Source organism: Lethenteron reissneri, chromosome 64, assembly GCF_015708825.2.
Source record: "Lethenteron reissneri isolate LAM-NWPU_2019-01 chromosome 64, ASM1570882v1, whole genome shotgun sequence".
Lineage (NCBI taxonomy): Eukaryota > Metazoa > Chordata > Hyperoartia > Petromyzontiformes > Petromyzontidae > Lethenteron > Lethenteron reissneri.
In genome coordinates, this window is record NC_083842.1 from 8594509 (window position 1) to 8618474 (window position 23966).

Genomic DNA, 23966 nt, shown 5'->3' on the forward strand with positions numbered 1-23966 from the left:
GTTGAAATCGAAACGTCGTATGCCATTATTTAATTTAATATTTTCTCTTTCTACGTGACTTTACCGAAAGAACCAAGAGATAAAATTGAAATCAATATGGTAACCTAGACCGATATAAAAGACCTTTCTAAACTCATTGATCGTAGACAATGTGGTTTCCGAGCGTCGCCTGCAAGCGCGAGCAAAATAGGTCACGCATGCTGAGCGTCCCGTTGATTTTGTTTTATTCCCATGCAGTTACTTATCTAGTTAGGATACCTCACAAAATGGACAACTGGTTAAAATACTATTGTTCATTATTCACATTTATTTCTCAGAACCACGTTAGCTGCGGCAAGGGGGGCACTCGGTTGAAACAAAAATTCAACACGGGGGTACAGTAGCCAGAAAAAGGTTGAGAACCACTGATCTAGGCGAAATGGACATCGTTCGAATCCAGATATGATCGGTAAAGATTGTAAATTATTATTAAATAGGCGGCACGGCACATGAACGCGTGACGCGACCGGCATTACGCCCGGCTGCGTCGGTCTTCCAAGTGCTTATGTTCACACACCCTGGAGCCAGCCACTCACTTAAGGCTGAGTCGACCTGCTAGAGGAGAACCACGGCCAGCTCAGATATCACTTGCCTGTAAGGTTGCATATGGCCGAGATTCAGGGGCGCATTGACCTATTTCAACGGGGGTATGCATCATACGATCGTGTGCCCACTCCCCCCTCCTTTCTCCCGACTTTACTTTTACTGAAATAGCTACGGATGTTTTTTTTTTACCTGTATACAATAATACTGTCTCACAGTGACAGTATTATTAGAAAATATTTAAAGGTAAAAAAAACTCACAATTAAGTTATCATGCCTCTTGCTTTCAATCCTGGGGTTCAGTAACAAACACCAGTAGCGCTACTAATATTTTACGCTACGTATTTTTTTTCTTCGGAAATATTAATTTTTCTTCATTTGTAACGATGTTTTTTTTAGCATTCATGGTTAATTTTGGAGAGAAAAAAAAGAATTCGAATAATTTTTCTTAACATTTTGTCCTCGTTTCATCTGTTGATTCGGGGGCCCCCTTGCGGCCGACTGGGCATCTATGTGTCGCATCACGCTGCATACCCAATAGTTGCACCCGTGCCCAGGATAAAACATCGCGTCACCGGGAGTGCGAGGCATCGTGGCCCAATCTACGATTGTGTCTGTTGGCAGCTCCTGGTGTCGTCAAGTCTGTCAATGACGAGAAAACCCTCACCAAAACAGAATGACGTTGCAGGCTGGACAATCGTAGGTTTCAAACAACACACGAAAACTTATACAAAGCACTCCAGCCTCTGTGCATGATGCAAAAAAACAGCAGTAGTTCCTGATTGTCTAAGGACACCATCAAAAAAATCTGAGTAGATGTGACCATCTGAAGGCAGCAGTCAGTGATGACCAAATACACAAAGACCACAATGCACTTCTTCAGGAACTGTTGATAGTTTTTTGCATAATGCACACAGTCTTAGTGCTTTTGTACGCTATTGTGTGTTATTTGAAACTTAAGCCCTGTGCCAGCAGTGGAAATTCCACATTTTTCGTGGTGGGGGCCAGTTTATCCATACCAAAATCATACATGTTTTATTGATCTCTGAGGTATTATGGAATGAGTCCAACCCCTAAGCAGAATTTGAATGTGAACCCTTCCAAGTGTGAGTCAATCACAGCACCACCTAGCCAGATTTAGCTGAAGCTATTACATTATATAAAACATTACAATACAATTTTAAGAATAAGCTAAATGTATCTGAATAAACCGTCTGGAACACCCTTACTTCCGATGTTACGAAGCAATCTGGAGCTACGCACTTTGAAATCTAAATTGAAAACTAATTTCTTCAGAACCGCTTTTTATGTTAAGTTCAGTTGTCCTTCCCCCGCACCTTCGATTAGCACGGTTGGCTACGTACGGTGCGAAAGAAGTTCAACATACACGCGCGCACATTTTGGGTGCTGGATTTACAACGTTGAGGTCGCCAGTAGGGTTTTTATTTCCCGGCGCGGCAATTCGCAACAATGGGGCTAATTTATTAAACCCCCACAATCTATGTCTAACCCATCAGTGTCAATGGGTTCAGCACAGTTAGTCGATCGGCACGCCACGTGTGGTGGGGTAAAGTGGTGGTACCCCCGCCTCTTCCAAGACGCCTGTCCATTGTGGAAGAGTTGGGACAATATACCCCCTAGAGGGGGGGCTCTCTTGAGCTACCCTCTAGTGGAGGCCCCCATCCCACAGCAGTGGCATGAGCGAGCAACATCAGGGCTGAACCTTTACCTATGTAATCAAGGTGAACTCAATTTTGTTTCAATGTTATGATTTTGTACGAATGGTGCACGAAAACACTTTCCATTGCGAAATCTATTCCGAATTTCACTGCTCGGAGATTTATATTGCGAAAGAGACCTTTAGCCTCAGCGAGCTTTTACCCAATTACATAATATTTACAACCACTATTGCTGCTGCTGCTGCTGCTACTGCAGCAAGATAAGGTGTCCTTACCTTCCTGGGCACGGTCATGATGATGGGCTCACATCTGCGTTCATGCAGCTTGTAAAACCTGGAAGAGATTGCAAAACCTAGAACAAGTTATAAAACATTCACCGTATTTATGATGCCAGCTTCAAATTGCTAAATCTCTAATGCATCATGAAGCCTGGGACAAATTTGTAAAAGCTGGAGCCGATGCCAAAATCTACAATGGCCTTTTAAGCCAAAATGTGTTTTCAGACCTTGGAACGGACAGTAAATGTATCCAACTTGAAATGTATGTATAAACCTGAAACAGGCTGCATGCAGTATATGAACCTTATGGCAGAACCACGGGGTCCCATAAGCCCCCGGCTCTCAACATAAACTGCGTTGCGACGTCATTTTGTCTTTTTATATTATTGGTTCTTTCGATAAAGTCACGTAGAAGGAAAATAATAAAATAATAAAATAAAACATAATAAAATTCTCACGACGTTTCGGCCACAACGCAAGCAGCCGTCCTCAGCTCTGTTCTTCACCTGAGGACGGCTGCCTGCGTTGTGGCCGAAACGTCGTGAGAATTTTATTTTGTTTTATGTTTACTATTTTATTATTTCCCTTCTACGTGACTTTACCGAAAGAACCAATAATATGAATCCCTGCAGTCACGAAAGCTTTAAATCGTCATTTTACGTCTGTTGAAGGCGAACGACACGGCAATCTATTCCTCTCGACGAGCTCTACACGACGGGCTAATCAAAGTTTCAAAGTTTTGTTTCTCATGCGCATTCGTCCTCGCCGCTACGCTTGGACACGATATGACAACAGAATGATCCGCGCCAGTTCGGTCACGGTGTTTATGTGCGCGGTGGGAAGGAGTCGCCAAAAATAAATTAATTAATTACGATTTTTTTTTTTTTTCGGGATCCGGGAGTCCCGCCATAAAGTTTATGTGAAACAATAAAAAATGTGGAAGAGATTCAAGAAGCCACACTACAAAACCAGAAAAGCAGGCCCTTGCATCATACATATCGTCCGTTCTCCTGTAACATGGTATTCGTGTTCCTAAAGAATCGAGATTCCTAAAGAATCTTGTTACAATAAATAATTACTACTACAATGAGCCAAGAATGTCTATTTGTGTGTAACGCGCGTGACGTCACTCCACATGCCGCACCCCCCCCCCCGTCATTAATATTCATGAGCGGGTGGATTTCTACACTCACGCAGAAGGTCGAGCGGAAATACATTTTTGTTTTCGCAAATTCGCTCTAAGTTTGACGTTTCTTTATTGAAAGTGAATCTAATAAATAATTCTACGCAGCAACAAAGTGGATTTGGTGTCTTTATTTATTTCTTCAGCACTTGAGACGAAAGGTAAGTCTAATTGATGCTTCTACATTATGGTAAAATAGTACATTTCTCGGTGATTTTCCACATATTGTATCGATTTCCAATTTATTTCAACCCCAGCGACCGAAAGCAGAGGAGAATAAAGAATCAGAGCAAGTGAATTTGAACAAATTGAAGGTACAGTGATATACAGTGCTACAGTGACAGTGAAGTGAGGTGTTTTATGATGTAGTTTTGTGCAAGAATCTCTGCCATTAATACAGTGCTACAGTGAAATGCAGTGAAGTGTTTGATGACGTACTTTCGTGCAAGATTCACTGCCATTAAATTGACACAAGATACAATAATACTCTGCTCAACTTTTTCGTCAATATTACAGCTTCCGTCCTAGGACGGGCAAAGTAGCTAGTATATAATGTACGGTAAAGCACAGTCTGCGATAACATGTGAGATGCGTATGCAAGCCGAACAAAGACTGAGGCACGTGGGTAGCATCTAGAAGCATCCAGCAGCATCCCCAGCCTTGCTGTGATGCTACGCCGAGGCAGCCGTACAGCCGCTTATTCCTACTCACGCGACGTAGTTCTGTTAACTTAATCGAGTTATATCCAATTAGCGTCATAAAAAATGTGTTCCTTAATAGATTCATAGCATTATCTGCAATTCGCGTTATCAAAACATGCATTACACTGGTCAACAACAAAAAAACATGTTTTTCTGGCCTGGACTTTGCAGCTGTTTTAGACTAATTTCAGGGTGCTGATTCCAAATTTGATCTCAGATTTGCTCTATCACATCTCATTTTTATGCTATCGGCATACCCCATTTTCATTGATTTTGCTCGAGTCAGTGACTGCTTTAGTGTTAAAATATGGTGCTGTATTTTTAGGATAGTGTGTTTATAATAGCATTTTATGTAGATATCCACATTTATTTAATATTTTTCTTCTGCAGTTTTTATTGAAAATGTAATATTTGATATCTCAAACCCCTGATGTGATAGACAAAAACTGATGCCAGATTTGGAATCAGCACCCCAGAAAAAGTGTGTTCACCATTGTTATAGGAGAACAGACTGAATATAAAAACTGGAATAAATAGGACAAAGTGGGATAGTTTTTTTTAACCGGAGTTGTTTATAACACGATGGATCTGCTCAGTCGTTAATACAATCGGTGGACGTCTCCCCACGACCGTGAGCGCTAACCTGTGGGAGCCACGTGGTTGAGGTGGCACATGGCAGCTCAAAGGTCAGGGGGCACAGTTGGCACCGCTGTGATCCTAGATTTGGATCCGCAAAACCCACAATAAAGGCTGTAGGACGACACAGCCTCTACCAGCCTCTACAACGCGCTGCTTAAAAGTAATTGGCTGAGTGGCCGAGTGGCTCAGAGATTAAAGCACTGAGCCAACACCACTGAGATCCTACGGTTAGAAAATCCGGGATTCAGATGCCCGCGATAAAAACCGGGTTCTCAAGTCTCATGAATGTATGCTCTTGCACACCACACACACACACCACACGCGCGCGTACCTCGCGATCTCACACTTGTTGACGTCCAGGCCACGCTTGGGCATGAAGCCCATGCCGCGCTGAGGCTCCTTGCTGCTGAAAAGGTTCAAGAAGTGGACGTAGGGAGGTTCCGGAGTGACCTCGAAATAGCGGATCGTGCAGTCGCCCTGGCACGCACACGAAGACAAATATCCCCCGTATAGCCTCGATAGACTTTTGGGGCAAGTTCGCGAGCACCTATCAAGGCCAGCAGTGGTACACGAGGGAGTGGGTGGCCAGCGCCACGTCCGACTGCCTTTGTCACCCCAGCGGCGATGTTTACACACCACACCAGATCCTCATTTAGTAGTGAGGAGGGCTCATTGACAGGGAGGTAGAGACGTGTGCATTATGGGCAGTGAAAGCATTATACTCATAGGGTTTTTTTTCGGTAAAGTCAAGTGTGTAGAAATAAAATAAAATTTAAATAAATAAAATTAAATTAAAATAAATCACGACGTTTCAAACGCAACACAAGCGCTCATCATCAGGTGGGAATGGGGTGAAACACACAGCGAGGGGACACACAGAGGGACACCGCGTACATAGCATGCACAGAACGGCAAACTGCACGGAGGCAAATACAGCAAGAAGATGGGAGACGAGAAACTCAACAAACCTTAGAAACACAACGCGATGCAAACCAGTCGACCAACAACACAGTTAAGACACTAACCTGGTTGACCACGCATTTCAAAAGACTGCTCAATTTTTTGTGTTCATCTTCTAGGCTGAACACACCAACGTGAAACAGGGGACAAGGACTCGTGGACGGACACGAGGTACATACACAAAGAAGACACACGGGGAAAGATGTTTTGGGTAGCCCAGAGGGATAACCGGAGCAACACCACACCAAGAGACATACACACACGCAGAGGCGCACACAGAAAGACGCCAGTGAAGACATTGCTGGGTTGTTACGGTATAGACCATTCTGCTGCACGTGGAGTCAAGGCTTGCTAATGGATAATGGAGAGTAAAATAAGCTTGGAGACAGGGGGAGGGGGTCACAGGTGGACTGACACAGATGTTATAGGTGCGGTGGAAGAGGCTCGCGAGGTGGAGATCGCAGATGGACACATGTGCTAGGACTGGGGTTTGAAGGCTCGCTCATTGGGAGGTGAGGATGGACAGACCTAATCAATGGGAGTGAAAGTGGTGAATGGTTGATGTAGGTATGTTGAGTTTCATCATTAGACCTCCTTTGCCAGTACCAAAATATAATAATAGGGGTTTTCCCCCTTTTTTCTGGCAACAAAACTGAAACCTTTTAACGAGGATTCATGTCTGCATTAACCACAATACTTGCAGTCAAATGCAAAAAAAACTATGATAATATATGCATAATCATAATATTTTTTTTGCAAGTGTTGTGGTTAATGCAGACATGAATCCTTGTAAAAAGGTTTCAGTTTTGTTGCCAAAAAATAGGGGGAAAACCCCTATTACAGTATTATATGTTGAGCTTCTCACTTAGTCAACCATGCAAATCGGAGGCGCGGGGGAAGGACAACACACGCAACACAAAACGCAGTTCTAAAGGAGCTGATGATGACAGGGAGCCGATGGGAGGAGACCCAAAGACCTTGATGAATGGCCTTCGTACAGACGCCGGTGTCAGAGTTGGAGACCCAGGTGCTGCGATCAGACCGGTTGGAGGCTCGCGGCAGGGAAAACCCGAGTGTACCTTTCCGCACAGGTAGATGATGTTTGTGTCCATGTCGTAGTACGGGATGAGGACTCCATTGCTCGAGTCGAGCTCCTGCAGCGTGATAGGCTCTTCGAATTTTTTCTGAAACAAGGAAGAAAAATCAGGCACGTGCGTCGGTTTCGTGACGCTTGCCGATGTGAGTATTCACTTCGCGATCATAGCGTCGCCGTCACGAGGTGCACAGCGGGATGATAATAAAAAAAACGCATTACTTATTGATCCAAGCATAGTCACACCGAGTCCGAGGACTATTTTACAGGAGAGGTCCGCTGTTTGCAGCCACGTGGGAGGAAAGCAGAGCACACGGTGAAAACCCAACGCGCATGACGGGGGAGCAATACTCGATCCCCATACAGATTGAAATGGACGGAGTTTAGTCCGCTTGCTATATTGCCTTCACCTGGCGCGTCACAGGGTATGACATCTAAAATGCCCACGGGAAGGGAGATTCACCAAACCCTCATCTCCACAACGCCACTACCGCCCGACTAGCGCCCAACTACGACGTCACATCGCATATGACGCGTGGCGCCGCGACATGCCGTCGTGCGTATCGACGTCACAGGGAGGCGAGCCACATGAACATCATGCTAATCTCTCACATTAACATAGCCACTTCCGTGCCCTCTAATTTCTCACATTAACATCATGCTAATCTCTCACATTAACATAGCCACTTCCGTGCCCTCTAATTTCTCGCATTAACATCATGCTAATCCCTCACATTAACATAGCCACTTCCGTGCCCTCTAATTTCTCACATGAACATTATGCTAATCTCTCACATTAACATAGCCACTTCCGTGCCCTCTAATTACTCACATTAACATCATGCTAATCCCTCACATTAACATAGCCACTTCCGTGCCCTCTAATTCCTCACATTAACATCATGCTAATCTCTCACATTAACATAGCCACTTCCATGCCCTCTAATTCCTCGCATTAATATCATGCTAATCCCTCACATTAACATAGCCACTTCCGTGCCCTCTAATTTCTCACATGAACATCTGCTAATCTCACATTAACATAGCCACTTCCGTGCCCTCTAATTACTCACATTAACATCATGCTAATCCCTCACATTAACATAGCCACTTCCGTGCCCTCTAATTCCTCACATTAACATCATGCTAATCTCTCACATTAACATAGCCACTTCCATGCCCTCTAATTCCTCGCATTAATATCATGCTAATCCCTCACATTAACATAGCCACTTCCGTGCCCTCTAATTTCTCACATTAACATCATGCTAATCTCTCACATTAACATAGCCACTTCCGTGCCCTCTAATTACTCACATTAACATCATGCTAATCCCTCACATTAACATAGCCACTTCCGTGCCCTCTAATTGATCACATTAACATCATGCTAATCTCTCACATTAACATAGCCACTTCCGTGCCCTCTAATTTCTCGCATTAACATCATGCTAATCTCTCACATTAACATAGCCACTTCCGTGCCCTCTAATTTCTCGCATTAACATCATGCTAATCTCTCACATTAACATAGCCACTTCCGTGCCCTTGTTTAGGAGGCCACTCTACTATCTTACAGTTGCATGTTAATGTCTCACACTAACATCACTAGCCCCGGCCACTTCATTATGTTGCACACTCGAGATGAAGGAACGTGGGCAGGTGCTCCAAATCGAGGGCAAGCACATTTATTTATTGTGGTTCATATGAATCTTGGGAAGAACAGCACCGTCACTCTGTAAAATGCAACAGCGCGTGTTACACAGCAGAAAATCTTCTGAGACGCCATTAACCATGTGGCTGGTTTACACGTGCGGTTATTCATTAACCCTTTCTCTTAAACCCAATTCTACTGCTGATAAACCATCTTTGTCTTTGACAATCACATTTGCACATCACTATTCGAATATTACTTTAATCCTAAGCTGTATGTCTATACCATCCACTTCTATCGGTATCTTACACCCATTATATGTACTGTATGTGTACAGTATACGTACTGTATATCACCATTGTACAGCTTACTACTTTACATGTGTTCTATGCTCAATAGCATTGCAAGTAGTCATACTCTGGGTACATGGGCATGGTTATAGACTAAACAGTATTAGAGTTAGAGAATTACAATGACAGTAACTAATTACAGTGCGTCATCCCTTTACAATGCACAGTGCTAAAACGCCTCTAATTGCATATATCACAAACGAACAATTCAAAGCCAAGCTTAAAGTCTAAAACAAGTCTAGAACAAGTGTAGAACATTTATATAACGATCAAAAACAACCTTTGGGTCCTTTACCTGTAAAATGCAACAGCGCGTGTTACACGCAGCAATGCTTCCGAGACGCCATTAACCACGTGGCTGGTTTACACGTGCGGTTATTCATTAACCCTGCCAGCCACCTACAGCGTCCGACTCAGTCATCACATGCTGCTGTACACACATGCATTGACGCACTGCACAGCACATCAGGACTTTCACAGAACCACACTTTACTCCCTTGCTGCACAAGGACACACTTAAAAGAGTGATCCATTCCTAATGTGCCACAATTATGACCCTTGAGCTACACCCATTTCAACCCTTTTAAAACAATCTGCATCAACGACAGACCATGCTTTCCCACCTGATGACGGACAGCTTCTGTTGCACCCGAAACGTCGTGATCTATTTTCTTTTATACCCACATGACTTTACCGAAAGAACCAAACAAAGAGTTGGTGAAGGGCGTTACGGGGGGGGGGGGGGGACTGCTTGTCTTTGCACGCATTGCGTGTACATTCTATGTTGCGCGCGCGCGTGTTGTTGTTGTTGTTGGAAGTCTCACCGGGTCCCAGAGGCCGAACTGGCGCTCGCTCATGCGCGTGAAGCCGGTGGTGAAGACGAGGTCGTCCCTCGTGAAGAGCGCACGCATCGGGCGGATGCCCTCGTGTGGGGTCATCCTCTCCTGCACGCGCACACAAAGGCAAAGATGCCCTGTATAGCCTTCAACATACTGTCGGGGCAAGTGCTGTTCCGCGAGACACTTACGAAGGCCGGCAATGACAAACGATGGGGGGGGGGGGGGGGGAGTAACATGCCAGGTCATCTTTATCTCCTCAAAAACGCTGATGCTTATACACCACGCCAGGTACTCATTTGAGGCTGAGCCGACCTAAGGGAGCCCAGGACCGGTTCAGATAATCGTCACTGGTTGTTGGCCGTGAGCGGGAATTCCAACTCGGGTCGCCGGGTTCGTAGCGCAGCGTGGTAACTGCTACACCCCAACACAAGCTCCTACAGTCATACACACACGCACGGTCACATGGGTCGCGCTGGGGTCATCCACACGGGGTCGTACACACACACACAAGCAATGCACACACACACACACGGTCGTACACACGGGAGTTATTCTCTCCTCCCCGCGCACATTTGGATACAGCAACAAAACAACAACAGTCGCCGTTCACCACTCGGTGGCGTTGATGTCACCGCAGCGTTCGTGCCAGGCTGGGTGCACGTTGAGGCTACGTAAATCGCCAAAGGTTCGGCTGACAGGAGGCCATGGGACAGAACCAAGGTTCCACGGGTTGGATGTGACGACTGGCAGATGCACCAGCTGGGCTGTGTTTTAGCTGCCCAGCGCTCGGCTCATTGTTGTGAGCGTCGCTCCTCTGTCCTCCGTTATTGCGCCCTCTAACTGCCCAGTAGCGTCCCTCACCAGCCTCCTCCATAGATGCCCCATTGATTACCAGTCATTAGCAAGTCCACTCAGCTACATATCCTCCTGTGCCACGTCAGCCTATTTCACTCGTTTTCAGCCTGTGCTATGCTCATATTACACGTAGGGATAAAATATAAAATAAATTGAATCACGACTTTTCCATTGCAACACAAGCAATCATCATTAGCCGTGAGAACTACAGCAAGAAAATGTTTTATTCAATTAATTTTATATTTTTCTACCTACGTGACTTTACCGAAAGAACCAAAGAGTATGGATCGCTGCAGTCACGAAAACTTCAAATCTAGAATGTGCCCATATTGCCCTCCTTAGTCTGGCACGAGTTGAATAGGCATGGAGGCTACATGGCCCAGCCAATGCGGCCTCGCCTGCCGGTGGAGCTCACCGATGGGACGCTGTCCAGATCTTTCAAGGATCTGTGAGCTCCTCACAAAATCCAGCCGGGCGAAACCCGGGGTGGGTCGTGGGCAGGGATATACAGACACAAAGTAATCTGCCAACACGCACACACCCATGCAAGGGTGTCACGCATGCACCTCCCACGTGTGTGTCACGAAAACGCATACACAGGGCCATATGTGTCACATACACACACAAAATCATACACATACAGGGTCATATTACCTATGTGTCAGTTTCATTAATTTTGAATAGCCCTGTGAGCCATTCGGCTCTTGAGTCTGGTGCAACCGCAACAAACAAAAAACACACAAACAAGAAAACATCTTAAAGTGACTACTCGCAAACAGAAAAATCCAGGAATGTCCAGCAAAGACCTCCAGAAAAAAGCACCGTGATTCAATGCCACATACACACACACGCACAAAATCATACACATACAGGGTCATCTTCTCAACACACGCACATGCACACTGGTGTCAATCACGTACACATGGGCGTGTCACACACACGTCAAGTGCTGTTAGCGAGCACCTATTAAGGCCGGCATGGCACACGAGAGGGGGTCGGTGGCCAAAAAAAACATCCAACCGTCCGTTGTTCCCCCCAGTACTGATGTTTAGACAATGCACCAGATACGCATTTATGGCTGAGTCGACCTATGGGAGACATAAGATCGGTTCTAATACTCACAAATAATGTTGAGCTGAGCGCAAATCGAACTCGGGTCGCTATGGTTTGTCAAGAGTGCGCTAACCGCTACACTACAACTCTCCACAACAAGACAAAGATCCCGCGTGTAGCCTTAACAGACTGTAGGGGCAAGTGCTGTTAGCGAGCATCTATGAAGGTCAGCACGGCACACGAGGGAGTGGGTGGCCAGCAATACGCCCGAGCGCCTTTGTCTCCCCAGCGGTGATGTTTACACACCGCACCAGATTATTTATTGAGGCTGAGTAGACCTAAGGGAGGCCCAGGACCAGTCCAGATAATCGTCACTGGTGTTGGCCAGCAGGAGCAGGAATTGAACTCGGGTCACCAGGTTGGATAGTGCAGGGTGCTAACCGCTCCGCACATACTTTGTATACACGGGGTCACACGCATGCAAGGGGAGAGACGGACGCGATGTGTTATGTTGAATTGTGAACCGATTGAGTCGAAAACGTGCGTACCGGGCTGCTGCTGCAAGACGGCGCGTTAGCTGTTAGTGCGAGAGGCAGACACAAACAAACACACGTGCACACACGCACATGCATTGGTCACACGTGCTGGGAGACAGTCTGGATTAAAATTATCAATAAGAAAACAATCTCAGTTTTCTCATCAACGAGGCTCTCAGGATGCACATTCAAATGCAACAATTCACCCTTCTTCTTGGTTCTTTCGGTAAAGTCACGTAGAAGGGAAGTAATAAAATAATAAAAAGTAAAAAACATAATAAAACAATTCTCACGACGTTTCGGCCACAACGCAAGCAGCCGTCCTCAGGCGACGCTGTCGCCTCGACAGACCTAGTTTTCACCTGAGGACGGCTGCTTGCATTGTGGCCGAAACGTCGTGAGAATTGTTTTATTATGTTTTATTATTTTATTACTTCCCTTCTACGTGACTTTACCGAAAGAACCAAGAAGATGAATCCCTGCAGTCACGAAAGCTTTAAATCGAAACAATTCACCCGTTCGCGTTAAGGACATCGTCTCCATTTAACAAACTATTACCGCTGGGAAATATGCATCTGGTAGAAAGACCAGAGCTCAAGCGAGGAAATGTTTTGTTATTTTTCCCCCCCTTTTAAACGATTAAGCAACCCGAAACCCTATGGCCAGGTCTCAGAAGCTAAGCAGGGTTTAGCCTGAATAGAGACGCAACGGACAAACACCATGAATAACAGGTGTTATAGGCCACGTTATGAGCAAGAGAAGGCAGTGCAGAAAATGCATCGGTGTACGGCACTGCACTTCTGTGTTCCCACACCAATGCTCCCCATCTTTACCACCAACCCACGACCCGCCGTCATCCGGCAGTGGATTTTCAAAAGGCTGTATATCCACGCGATTAAAAATTCCTTGCCCATTTACATTTCGACGGCAATTAGTTCATCCTCAAGCAGAGGCAAGATCCCGTGGGAGGAGTGCTTTGATGTTTTGTTGGCCGGATGTTATTGGCAGGAGCCGCCCTATTTACCTCTGGAGACCCTGCCAGTACAAAGCACGTTCTGCGGGCAACCAAGGCTTGTGAGGTCTGACTCTGCTGATGAAACTCAGAAGGTTGAAACTGGTACAGAGTGTTGCCCGCTCAGACAAATCCCGCTGTGAAGGGCTGGACTGCACGTCCCCTCTATTGTGTACAATTTGACGAGATACGGTTGCATTTCAAATGGAACGAATCCACAGACTAGGCTCTAAGAAAAGCTGTCTCTGGTGTGGACCAATGAGTTACAAGGACGATGCATGAATAAATAATCAGAGTATTGTTTTTTTGTTTGCATTTTCACTGCAAGTATTGTGGTTAATGTAAACATGATTCCTTGCAAAAGGAGTCAATTTTGTTGCCAGAAAAAAGGGGTAAAACCCCTATTAGCGAGTCCACATTATATATACATAGTACACATATGGACGGGTATCATACGGTGCGAACAAAGTTCAACATTTTGGGTGCTGGATTTACAACGTGGAGGTCGCCAATTGGGTTCTATTTCCCGGCGCCGCAATTAGAAACAATGGGGCTAGTTTATTAAACCCACATCCCAGCCCCCACCATCTCTGTCTACCCATCAGTGTAAATTCGTTCATCACAGTTGATCGATTGGCACGCCACGTGTGGTGGGGGTGAAGTGTGGGTAGCCCCCCACCTCTCCCAAGACATCTGTCCAGCGTGGAAGAGTTGGGGACAATACACCCCCTAGAGGGGGGGGCCCTCTCTTGAGCTCTCTCACCAAACAAATGTTTAGGCTGAGTCAACCGAGGGGTGGTGGAGGTGGACGTCAACGCTCTGCAGGTTTAGACACCGGTTGGCCGCATTGTAATGTGCATCGCGGCCTGCAACTTGATGGGAACGTACAGCTGTGCAGCGTCAGACACCGTTACGCACGCACAGTAACATGGCAAGCGGTGGGTAAATATGCGCTCGCTTCAGCGGCGCAGGTTACACGAAACGTAGAACGCCAGCCTTGATTTGAAGCTTTCGCGACTGCAGGGCATCCATACTCTTTGGTTCTTTCGGTAAAGTCACGTAGGTGTAAAATAAAATAAATCACGACGTTTCGGGCGCAACACAAGCGTCCATCATCAGGTGGGAAAGCTTGGTCTGCTGCTGAGGCAGACTATTTTAAAAGTTTTGAAATGGGTGTAGCTTTTCTACAGTTACATGCTTATTTCTCACTTTAACATCATGCTAATCCCTCACATTAACATAGCCACTTCCGTGCCCTCTAATTTCTCACATTAACATCATGCTAATCCCTCACATTAACACAGCCACTTCTGTGCCCTCTAATTTCTCACATTGACATAACTAGCCCCGGCCACTTCTTTATGACCCTTGAGCTACACCCATTTCAACCTTTTAAAACAGTCTGCCTCAGCAGCAGACCATGCTTTCCCACCTGATGACGGACGCTTGTGTTGCGCCCGAAACGTCGTGATTTACTTTATTTTATACCTACACGACTTTACCGAAAGAACCAAAGAGTATAGAATGCCAGCTCGTGAACCGGGCACACATTCTTACAACCTGGGCCCCAAGGCAAAGCTCCATGGGCAGTCACTGGAGGCAGATTAAGTGGGCACACGTTAGCGATTAATAAGCATTGTGGAGTATCTCATACTGTTTTTCTGTCGAGGCACCCCAGTCACTCAGTGGGCGGTCACTCATTCTCTCCTGCTGCCGCCATTGTCTGGAAGACCCTTCCCCCAGCAGCCGTGCTGAGGACTTCCTGACAGAGGTCGCAAATGGGTTTTGATTCCTTACCCGTACCCGGCCGCACCAGGGTCGAAAACGGGTACCCGTACCCTACCCAATACCCGGCTGGGTATCGGGTAGGGTACCGGTACGGGTACCCGATTGCGTCCTCTGGGATGAAGTCATGTTGCAGGCGCGGGTGAGTTGATTCTAGGAACTTGAATTGTGAGAAGAGACAAGACGTTGGGAAATGAGTGACAAACGGTTACTCACCAGTGACTCACGGCCTACCCGTACCCGGCCGCACCAGGGTCGCAAACGGGTACCCGTACCCGGCCGGGTATGGGTAGCCGGGTATCGGGTAGGGTACGGGTATCGGGTACCCGGTTGCGACCTCTGCTTCCTGACCCTGTTCAAGTCCAGGCTCAAGGCTTTCCTTGTTAATTCTGTCTATGACTGACTGCCTCTTTCTGTACACGGGGACAATTTACACTCTTCCTGTAAGCATCTTGAGAAGTGCTTGCATACAGAGGCGACATGAATCCACGATTGCATCCCAACTGTATTGTATCTGCTTCTCCACAGAACGCGTAATGCCAATTTACACGCCTTGTGAGATGAGAGACGCAGCCTCCAACCCAAGATGGCGCAATCGCTAGTGGCTCAATGCGCTGACACAGAGACTTCAGCACTGTGGAGAAAAGAGGCAATGAAGCCCTAGGACTAAAACCTAGACAATCGGCACCACTGGCTAATTGTCCTTAAACGAGCATCAACCGACATCAAGGCACTCAGCAACAGGGCTCGAATTCAGGGGCTCCACATTGCTTGCTCAGCACAATGAGATAGACATAATCCACATGATTAAAGGGCAGGAGAGAGATGCCCTACACCTGCAGGGCTCGAACCCAAGACCTACGAATCATTGACTTTACAAAGGAATTATCATTAACCTCCTGAAAGATACACGGCACTACTAGGGCTCAACGTAAGGCCCACTGAGCTATATAGCTCTTTCTTTTAGAAGCGACCAGGCCATAAATGATAGCTCAGAGAATTTGCTTATCATGTGGAACTGTATAGCAGCCAAATACTCTCAACGCATGGAGGAAAAAACCGGAGGACCCGGAGAAAAATCCACGAGACCACGGGGAGAACATGCGCAGAAGTGATCTCGCCACAAGTGCCGTATCATGCGGAAGTATTTTGCAGCCACGTTCTCTAAACGCTATCTGTCCATGGCACAAGACAAAGCAAAGTGGAAACAAATGACGACGTGTGCAGTGGACACCCATGGTCCATCTGCCCATGGGCCGTGACGATGATGACTCTAAACGCTCTGAAAAAAAACTTAAGAGCAAATAACGATAGACACCCAGACCCTTGGCTCAGAGCCAGCATTTTTCAACATTGCCGGCTCAATGCTCAGTGGACAAGTATCAGTATCCTTAGAGACGCCCAGGCCTCGAGCTCAAAACCCAGGATCTCAACATTGCCGGCTTAATATATCCTGACACAACATCAACGGCATAGGTCAATAAGTCACCACGGCCGGTGCCAATGATGCACCCACTTGTTGCCATCACTCTCGTCCCCCCTGCTAGATTCCCACAGCTGCTGCGAAGTTGACGCCTGACACCCACAGGGTCTGCTGTGAGAGTCTGACCACCTTGGCTGTCGACCTCTGGGTGCCCTTCCTGCGCCTGTTCCTGTAACCTCTCCTCCTTCCACCCATCACGACCTCCTCTTCCTGATTCACGTCCACAATCCTTTAGTTTTTTCCCACATTCTATTTCAAACGTCCAAGTTGCTCGACCCTATCCGAGCAGCGTTTCGAAAGTGCATCGCAGTTTCCTGCTCAAACTAACATAGGCACGGTGGAATGGGCCTGAGATCCAGTGCTTAGGAGACAGGGGCTGGAGGATCGCTCGAGAGATCTGTGAACCCCCCCAACCCCCCCCACCAAATCATACTGAGAACGGTGAGGTGGCCAAACGATGGCCGTGCAGCAAGCGAGTAACCGTTCGTCGCCAGAACCACACCATCAATCACATGACCCAACAATGCCCCCTCCACCACCAGCGGGGTGGGGGGGGTCACATGTCACGTACGGCGATGGTGCACCCCTTGCGGGGGTCGATGACGCGCACGCGCTTGTCTCGGCTCGCGGTCACCACGAGCGAGCCCACGCGGTTCCACGCCGCGCTGTAGATGAGGTCCCCGTGCAGGTCCGGCAGGCTGAGCACGGCGTCGCCTGTGCCCACGTTCCACACGATGATGACGTTGTCGCAGCCTGCGGCGGGGGAGGGTCGGCGAGGGGCCGCGACCCCGTTTACGCACCCACACGGCGGCAACAACAACAACACAATAACAACAGCAGCAGCCGCAGCCGCTATTCGACCGCAAAGTGGCGGTGACGGCAGACTAACAGCAGAAAGACGGTTAAATGGGGGAACTCGGGCAAAAATACGTCCCCCCATGGAAATGGAGCGAAGACATCACCTCGTGTGGATGAGCTTGCTGCATTGTGACGCCATGAAAATCGACGACAACTGGGGGGGGGGGCCTTCACCCAGCAGTGGATAGTTCATGGCTGATGATGCCAGTGATGTTGATGGCAGTGTTGATGATGACAGTTGCTGCTCATGATATTGATACCGATGGCGGTGTTGATGATGCCAGTGATGCTGATGGCAGTGATGTTGATGGCGGTGTTGATGATGCCAGTGATGCTGATGTCAGTGATGTTGATGGCGGTGTTGATGATGCCAGTGATGCTGATGACAGTGTTGATGATGACAGTTGCTGCTCATGATATTGATGCCGATGGCGGTGTTGATGATGAGAGTGAAGCTGATGGCAGTGATGTTGATGGCGGTGTTGATGATGGCAGTGATGCTGATGGCAGTGATGTTGATGGCGGTGTTGATGGTGGCAGTGATGCTGATGGCCGTGATGTTGATGGCGGTGTTGATGGTGGCAGTGATGCTGATGGCAGTGATGTTGATGGCGGTGTTGATGGTGGCAGTGATGCTGATGTCAGTGATGTTGATGGCGGTCTTCATGATGCCAGTGCTGCTGATGGTAGTTGCTGCTCATGACATTGATGCCGATGGCGGTGTTGACGATGGCGGTGTTGACGATGGCGGTGTTGACGATGGCGGTGTTGACGATGGCGGTGTTGCCGATGGCGGTGTTGACGATGGCGGTGTTGACGATGGCGGTGTTGACGATGGCGGTGTTGACGATGGCGGTGTTGACGATGGCGGTGTTGACGATGGCGGTGTTGACGATGGCGGTGTTGACGATGGCGGTGTTGACGATGGCGGTGTTGACGATGGCGGTGTTGCCGATGGCGGTGTTGACGATGGCGGTGTTGACGATGGCGGTGTTGACGATGGCGGTGTTGACGATGGCGGTGTTGACGATGGCGGTGTTGACGATGGCGGTGTTGCCGATGGTGGTGTTGACGATGGCGGTGTTGACGATGGCGGTGTTGACGAAGCACCTGCGCTCATGAGGATGTTGCGAGCCGTCGGATGCCAGGCCACGATGCCCACGCGCCGTGAGTGCCCCTCCAGGCACACGACCGGCTCCGTCATGGGGCGGTACAGCCCCGCGTCAGGGATCTGCCACACCTGCATCCCACGCACCATACCACGGTGAGCAACACCGTAATAGATTGCACCACACATTGACGAGACTGGTCACGCATATTGGTAGCCAAAGGAGGAAAAGGTGCCCCAAAGCACGTCTCCTGTGGAAGACGGAGCGATTCAATAATTTGACGTGAAAGTGCTCGGTGGCTTGCGGGGGGATGGGGGGGGGGCTTAACACCAGCGGTGAATTTATCATGGTTAACTAAACTATTAAATTATATTTTTTAACCAGGTAAGGCCCACTGAGCTGAATAGCTCTTTTTCAGAAGCGACCTGGTCACAAATGATGGCCCAACGAAGTGGATTATCGTGTGGAAATATATAGCGGGCAAACACTCTCAACCCATGTTGATTCTAAACGATATGGTGGATGACCTTTGAGACGTAACGAAAAGGTGCTCGACAAAAACCATACATAGGTGTGAAAACCACAGCAAGAACATTTTAAGAAAAAAACGCCACTTTTTTCAAAAAAATTATTGCTGTGAGTTTCACACCTGATTATGATTGCTTGTGTTGCAATAGAAACGTCGCGAGAATTGTATAGTTTTATTTTTATTATTTTATTATTTCTACGTGACTTTACCGAAAGAAGGTGTTAGAAATAGTAGTGGTACAGGCAGACCTCGCTTAGAGCGGCCCCGTAGAACGCTGATTCGTTATAGCGCAAAAAATCTTGCAAAGTGCTTACGAGCGAGAACACGAGGAAACGTACCCGCCCCCATCATTCGCTCAGCCAATGAGACCGCTCTGAGCCAACCAGATCACACCCCTCACGATTCGATTATGACGATTCTTAGTCACGATTACATTAAAAAAAAAATCTATTATTATTTTCGTGTTTTTTTTATTACACGCTTTTATTTAACTCATTCTCTGTCTGTTGTTGTTGTCGTTTTCCTATCCTAAAATTTTGTAACTCAATTTTAACCCACTTCCCAATGTGGTATCGACTGCAAACTTGGTATACTTATGTCATTCTGATGACAATACTATATCTATATATATAAAATCGTGAATGTCTGTCTGTCTGTGTGTGTGTGTGTGTGGATTTCGGACCATACGCACTTTCATTGGACGGCGGTTGCCCCTGGCAACGGCTAGCGACGCCTTCGCCGCTTTCATTGGACCTGGCAACGGCTAGCGACGCCTTCGCCAAGGGCTGCACTTTCATTGGACGGCGGTTGCCCCTGCCAACGGCTAGCCACGCCTTCGCCACTTTCATAGGCTTCGTAAATAATTAAATAATAGCCATTTCACAGTATTGTTCGAGCGCTAGGGGCGGGGGGAAGGAACGCCACCCGTACCCAGCGTTCGCCGGGTGGGAAAATCAGGCGAGGCGGGAGGCTCTGCACGGTGCTAGGCCTCGACACCCACCACGCCACTCTGAGGTAAATTCATACAAATTTCACGTCCTCTACAGAGTGGTGAGGGAGGCAGAGTGGCGAGGGAGGGAGAGTGGCGAGGGAGGAACTCAGCCTCAAAACGAGTAACTGGTGTGGCGTATTAACATCGCCACTGGGGAGACAAAGGCGGCCGGCCGTGCTGGATCCAAGTCCCGGGCAAAGCCGGGTCATGTCTATGTGTGTATGTGTTTATGTGTATGTCTGTGCGTCTGTATGTATGTGTGTATGTATGTGTGTGTATGTGTTTGTGTATATGTATGTGTGTGTATGTATGTGGGTTTTTTTGTACGTGTTTATGTGTATGTCTGTGTGTCTGAATGTATGTGTCTATGTACGTGTGTGTATGTGTTTCTGTGTATGTATGTGTGTGTTTGTGTGTATGTCTGTGTGTATGTATGCGTGTGTATGCGGTGCCGGACGGGCAACACTGTCGTGGACATTGCTGTGGGGGGAGGGCCAATGCCCATTGGCCTCTCCCCTCATGGCGTCTGTGACCACCACAGTGGCTAAACGGGGGCTCTGGACGGGTGTGAGGGGCTGGTAACCCCTCCACCTTCAATTCATTACCACTAAACCACGAATTAAACATAAACCTGTATCAAATAAGCTTGTGCCGGAGGCCCCGGGGGGTCAGGCTTTTATGACGTCTCCTGGCCAAACCCCATTTGGCGGAGCCAGGAGATTGAATTTTCACCCTCGGGGCTCCTCCAGAAACAACAAAAAACCATTGCGGATGGCCACGTGGAATGTTCGAACGCTCACTGCGGAGGAGAGGCTGCCACTCCTCTGTCGGGAGCTGGACCGGTACCGCCTGGATCTCTGTGGCATTCAGGAGGTCCGGTGGACCGGTTCTGGCTCCTGCCACCATGAGGGGTGGACAGTCCTCTACTCGGGGCAGGAGACTGCCAAACAACAGGGTGTGGCTCTTCTTCTGAACAAAAGAATGAAGGGGGCGTGGGAGCGTGGCGGTGAGGTGTGGGAAGCTGTAAGCCCCAGGCTACTTTGGGCTCGCCTTCCCATCAACCAGAGGCGAGGAGTGGTGGTCGTGGTTACTTATGCCCCCACCGAAGACGAACATCCGTGGAGGGATGCAAGCAAAGCCGATGAGTCAGACGCTTTCTATGACCTCCTGTCACAGGTGCTGGCTAAAGTGGCCACTCGGGACAGAGTCATCTTGTTGGGTGACTTCAATGCCCGAGTTGGTCATGATGCTGACACCTGGTCTGGAGTGATTGGAAGGCATGGGCCAGATCAGCTCAATAATAACGGTAGGAGGCTGCTAGATTTTTGTGCAGCCCATGGGCTTGTAATTACCAACACGCTCTTCCGGCATCGGCGCATCCACACAACATCATGGATACATGCCGGGTCCAAGCAAGAACATCTGCTGGACTACATAGTGACGGACCAGCGGATGCGAACCCATGTCCTTGACACCAGGACCTACCGTGGAGCTGATCTGTCCTCTGACCATCGACTAGTCATCTGTAAGATGCGCCTGCCTTTCTTCCACTCCGGTGGTGGGTGTACACCCAGGATCCCATTCCAACCAAAAGTGGCCTGGTCTCAGTTAGCTGATGAAAGTTGCAAGCGAGAATTTCATCATCGCTTGCAGCTGGGGTTGGCATCGTCCCCCACTCCACCTGATGTCGAGGGGAAATGGGCGAGGTTTAAGACTGTGACTCATGCAGCTGCAATGGCTGCTTTGGGTACGCGGTCCAGACCTCCCCAGAAACCCTGGCTGACAGAGGAGGTGTTCAGGTTAATTGAGAAAAAGCGACAGGCCCACTCTCATCGCCTACAGCATCCCACGTCAGAGAATGAGGAGGTTTACCGCAGCCTTCGCTCGGAAGTTCGGAGAGCCGTAAGGCGTTGTAAGGATGGGTGGTGGTCGCGGGTTGCTGAGGAGATGGAGTCTGCCTCAGTGGCCCGTGATCACAAATCACTATTTAACTCCATCAAAAAAGTAACCTGCAGCGCCACACCTATTACCATCATTAGAGGAAAAAACGGTGATCCAATCTCCGACCCCCAGGAACAGGTTTGCAGATTTGCTGAGCATTTCTGTGAGGTCCTGGGGGAGGGAAATTCTCTCAGCCAGGAAAACATCATGGCACAAAGTGGGGATAACCCTGCTGAGGCTGCGGTGCCTCAAATATTGGAAGAGGTCACCCCCTGTGAGTGGCTGGCTGAGGTTCCAGCTGTTGAGGAAGTACTGAGGGCGATCCGGAGTCTGAGACCAGGGAAGGCACCGGGCAGAGATGATCTCCCAAGCGAAATGCTGAGGGAGGGTGGCGTTTGTGCACAGACTGCCCTATATGACATCATAACAACAGTCTGGACCACTGGACGGGTTCCGCAGGACTGGAAGGATGCCCTGGTGGTCCCCCTCTTTAAGAAGGGGGACCGCACAGACTGTAACAACTACAGGGGCATCTCACTCCTCAGTGTGCCGGGTAAGGTCCTGGCAAGGATTATTCAACATCGCCTTGCTAGGCACGCTGAGGAGGGGCTTGCGGAGCCCCAATGCGGTTTCAGGAAAGGGCGGTCCTGCACAGATGCCATATTTTCTGTCCGTCTGCTACAGCAGAGGTGTAGGGAATTCCAAAAAGACCTACATCTCTGCTTTATTGACCTGGTCAAGGCCTATGATACCATCAGTAGGACTGGACTCTGGGTTGTTCTTCGTGCTTTCGGAGTCCCTGACCCTCTGCTCACGATCATTAAGGACCTTCATGATGGTGAGCGGGCCCGGGTAAAACTACGTGGCCGGGAGTCGGAGCCTTTCCCTGTACACCTTGGGGTGCGACAGGGATGTCCTCTGGCTCCCACATTATTTAACATCTATTTTGACCGCGTAGTTCGTGAAGCCTTCAATAGCTGTACCGGGGGAATTTCCGTTTGGTACAGATATAATGGGAGGCTGATCGACGCCCGGGTGCGATCAAGGGATGGCTCCCTATTGGTCAACCACGTTATGTATGCCGATGATTTGGTAATAGCTGCTCATTCAGAAGAGGAGTTGGAGGCGCTGCTGCTGAGACTGGAGCGTGCCACTAAGAGGTGGGGCCTTACCATCAGCCCCACCAAAACCAAGCACCTGCCTGGGTATTTTGTACCATCGGACACTCCACCCCCACAACTCCCAATTGGTGATGGGGCAGTTGTGGAGAGAGTGGAGAGTTTCCCATACCTGGGCAGTGTGCTTATGACCGGCTCCAGTCTATCAGCAGAGGTCTCACTCCGAATCAGTCGAGCGGCAATATCTTTTCATCGGTTGCGTAACGCTGTGTGGAAGCTACCTGGTCTGTCGCTCCGCACGAAGCTTCAGGTCTTCTCGGCCACGGTCATTCCCTCCCTTCTCTACGCTTGCGAGACGTGGACCCCCCTGGTGGAGCATCTTCGCCGGTTGGAAACATTTAGGCTGGCCTGCCTACGATCCATCCTGGGTTTAACCAGGCTGGATTGTGTGAGGAGCTCACAAATCCTTGAAAGATCTGGGCAAAGTCCCATCAGTGAGCTCCTCCGGCAGGCAAGGCTGCGTTGGCTGGGTCATGTAGCCCGCATGCCCAGCCACCGCATGCCTAAACAGCTTTTGTTCGGCCGGATCGAGGGGGCTAGACGGGCGCGGCACGGGCTGGAGAAGAGATGGAGTGATGTGGTACAGGAGGACGTGGAGCTGAGTGGACTTGCCGATGACTGGTACCAGCGGTGTCAAGATCGGCCTCAGTGGAGGAGGCTCGTGAAGGACGCTACTGG

The 23966-nt window shown here is 48.6% G+C and overlaps 1 protein-coding gene across 2 annotated transcripts in view; it reads right to left on the minus strand.

Annotated features, from left to right (window-relative positions):
- Nucleotides 1–23966, minus strand: part of CORO1C (coronin 1C) — a 76487-nt gene that overhangs the window by 11802 nt on the left and 40719 nt on the right. For both annotated transcript variants that reach the window (XM_061577540.1, XM_061577539.1), the window contains exons 4-9: nt 18651–18780; nt 17254–17435; nt 9944–10063; nt 7102–7206; nt 5394–5539; nt 2537–2594 (exon numbers count right to left, since the gene is read on the minus strand). In XM_061577540.1, the coding sequence (XP_061433524.1) occupies nt 2537–2594; nt 5394–5539; nt 7102–7206; nt 9944–10063; nt 17254–17435; nt 18651–18780 (741 nt within the window). The remainder of the gene's footprint in view (nt 1–2536; nt 2595–5393; nt 5540–7101; nt 7207–9943; nt 10064–17253; nt 17436–18650; nt 18781–23966) is intronic.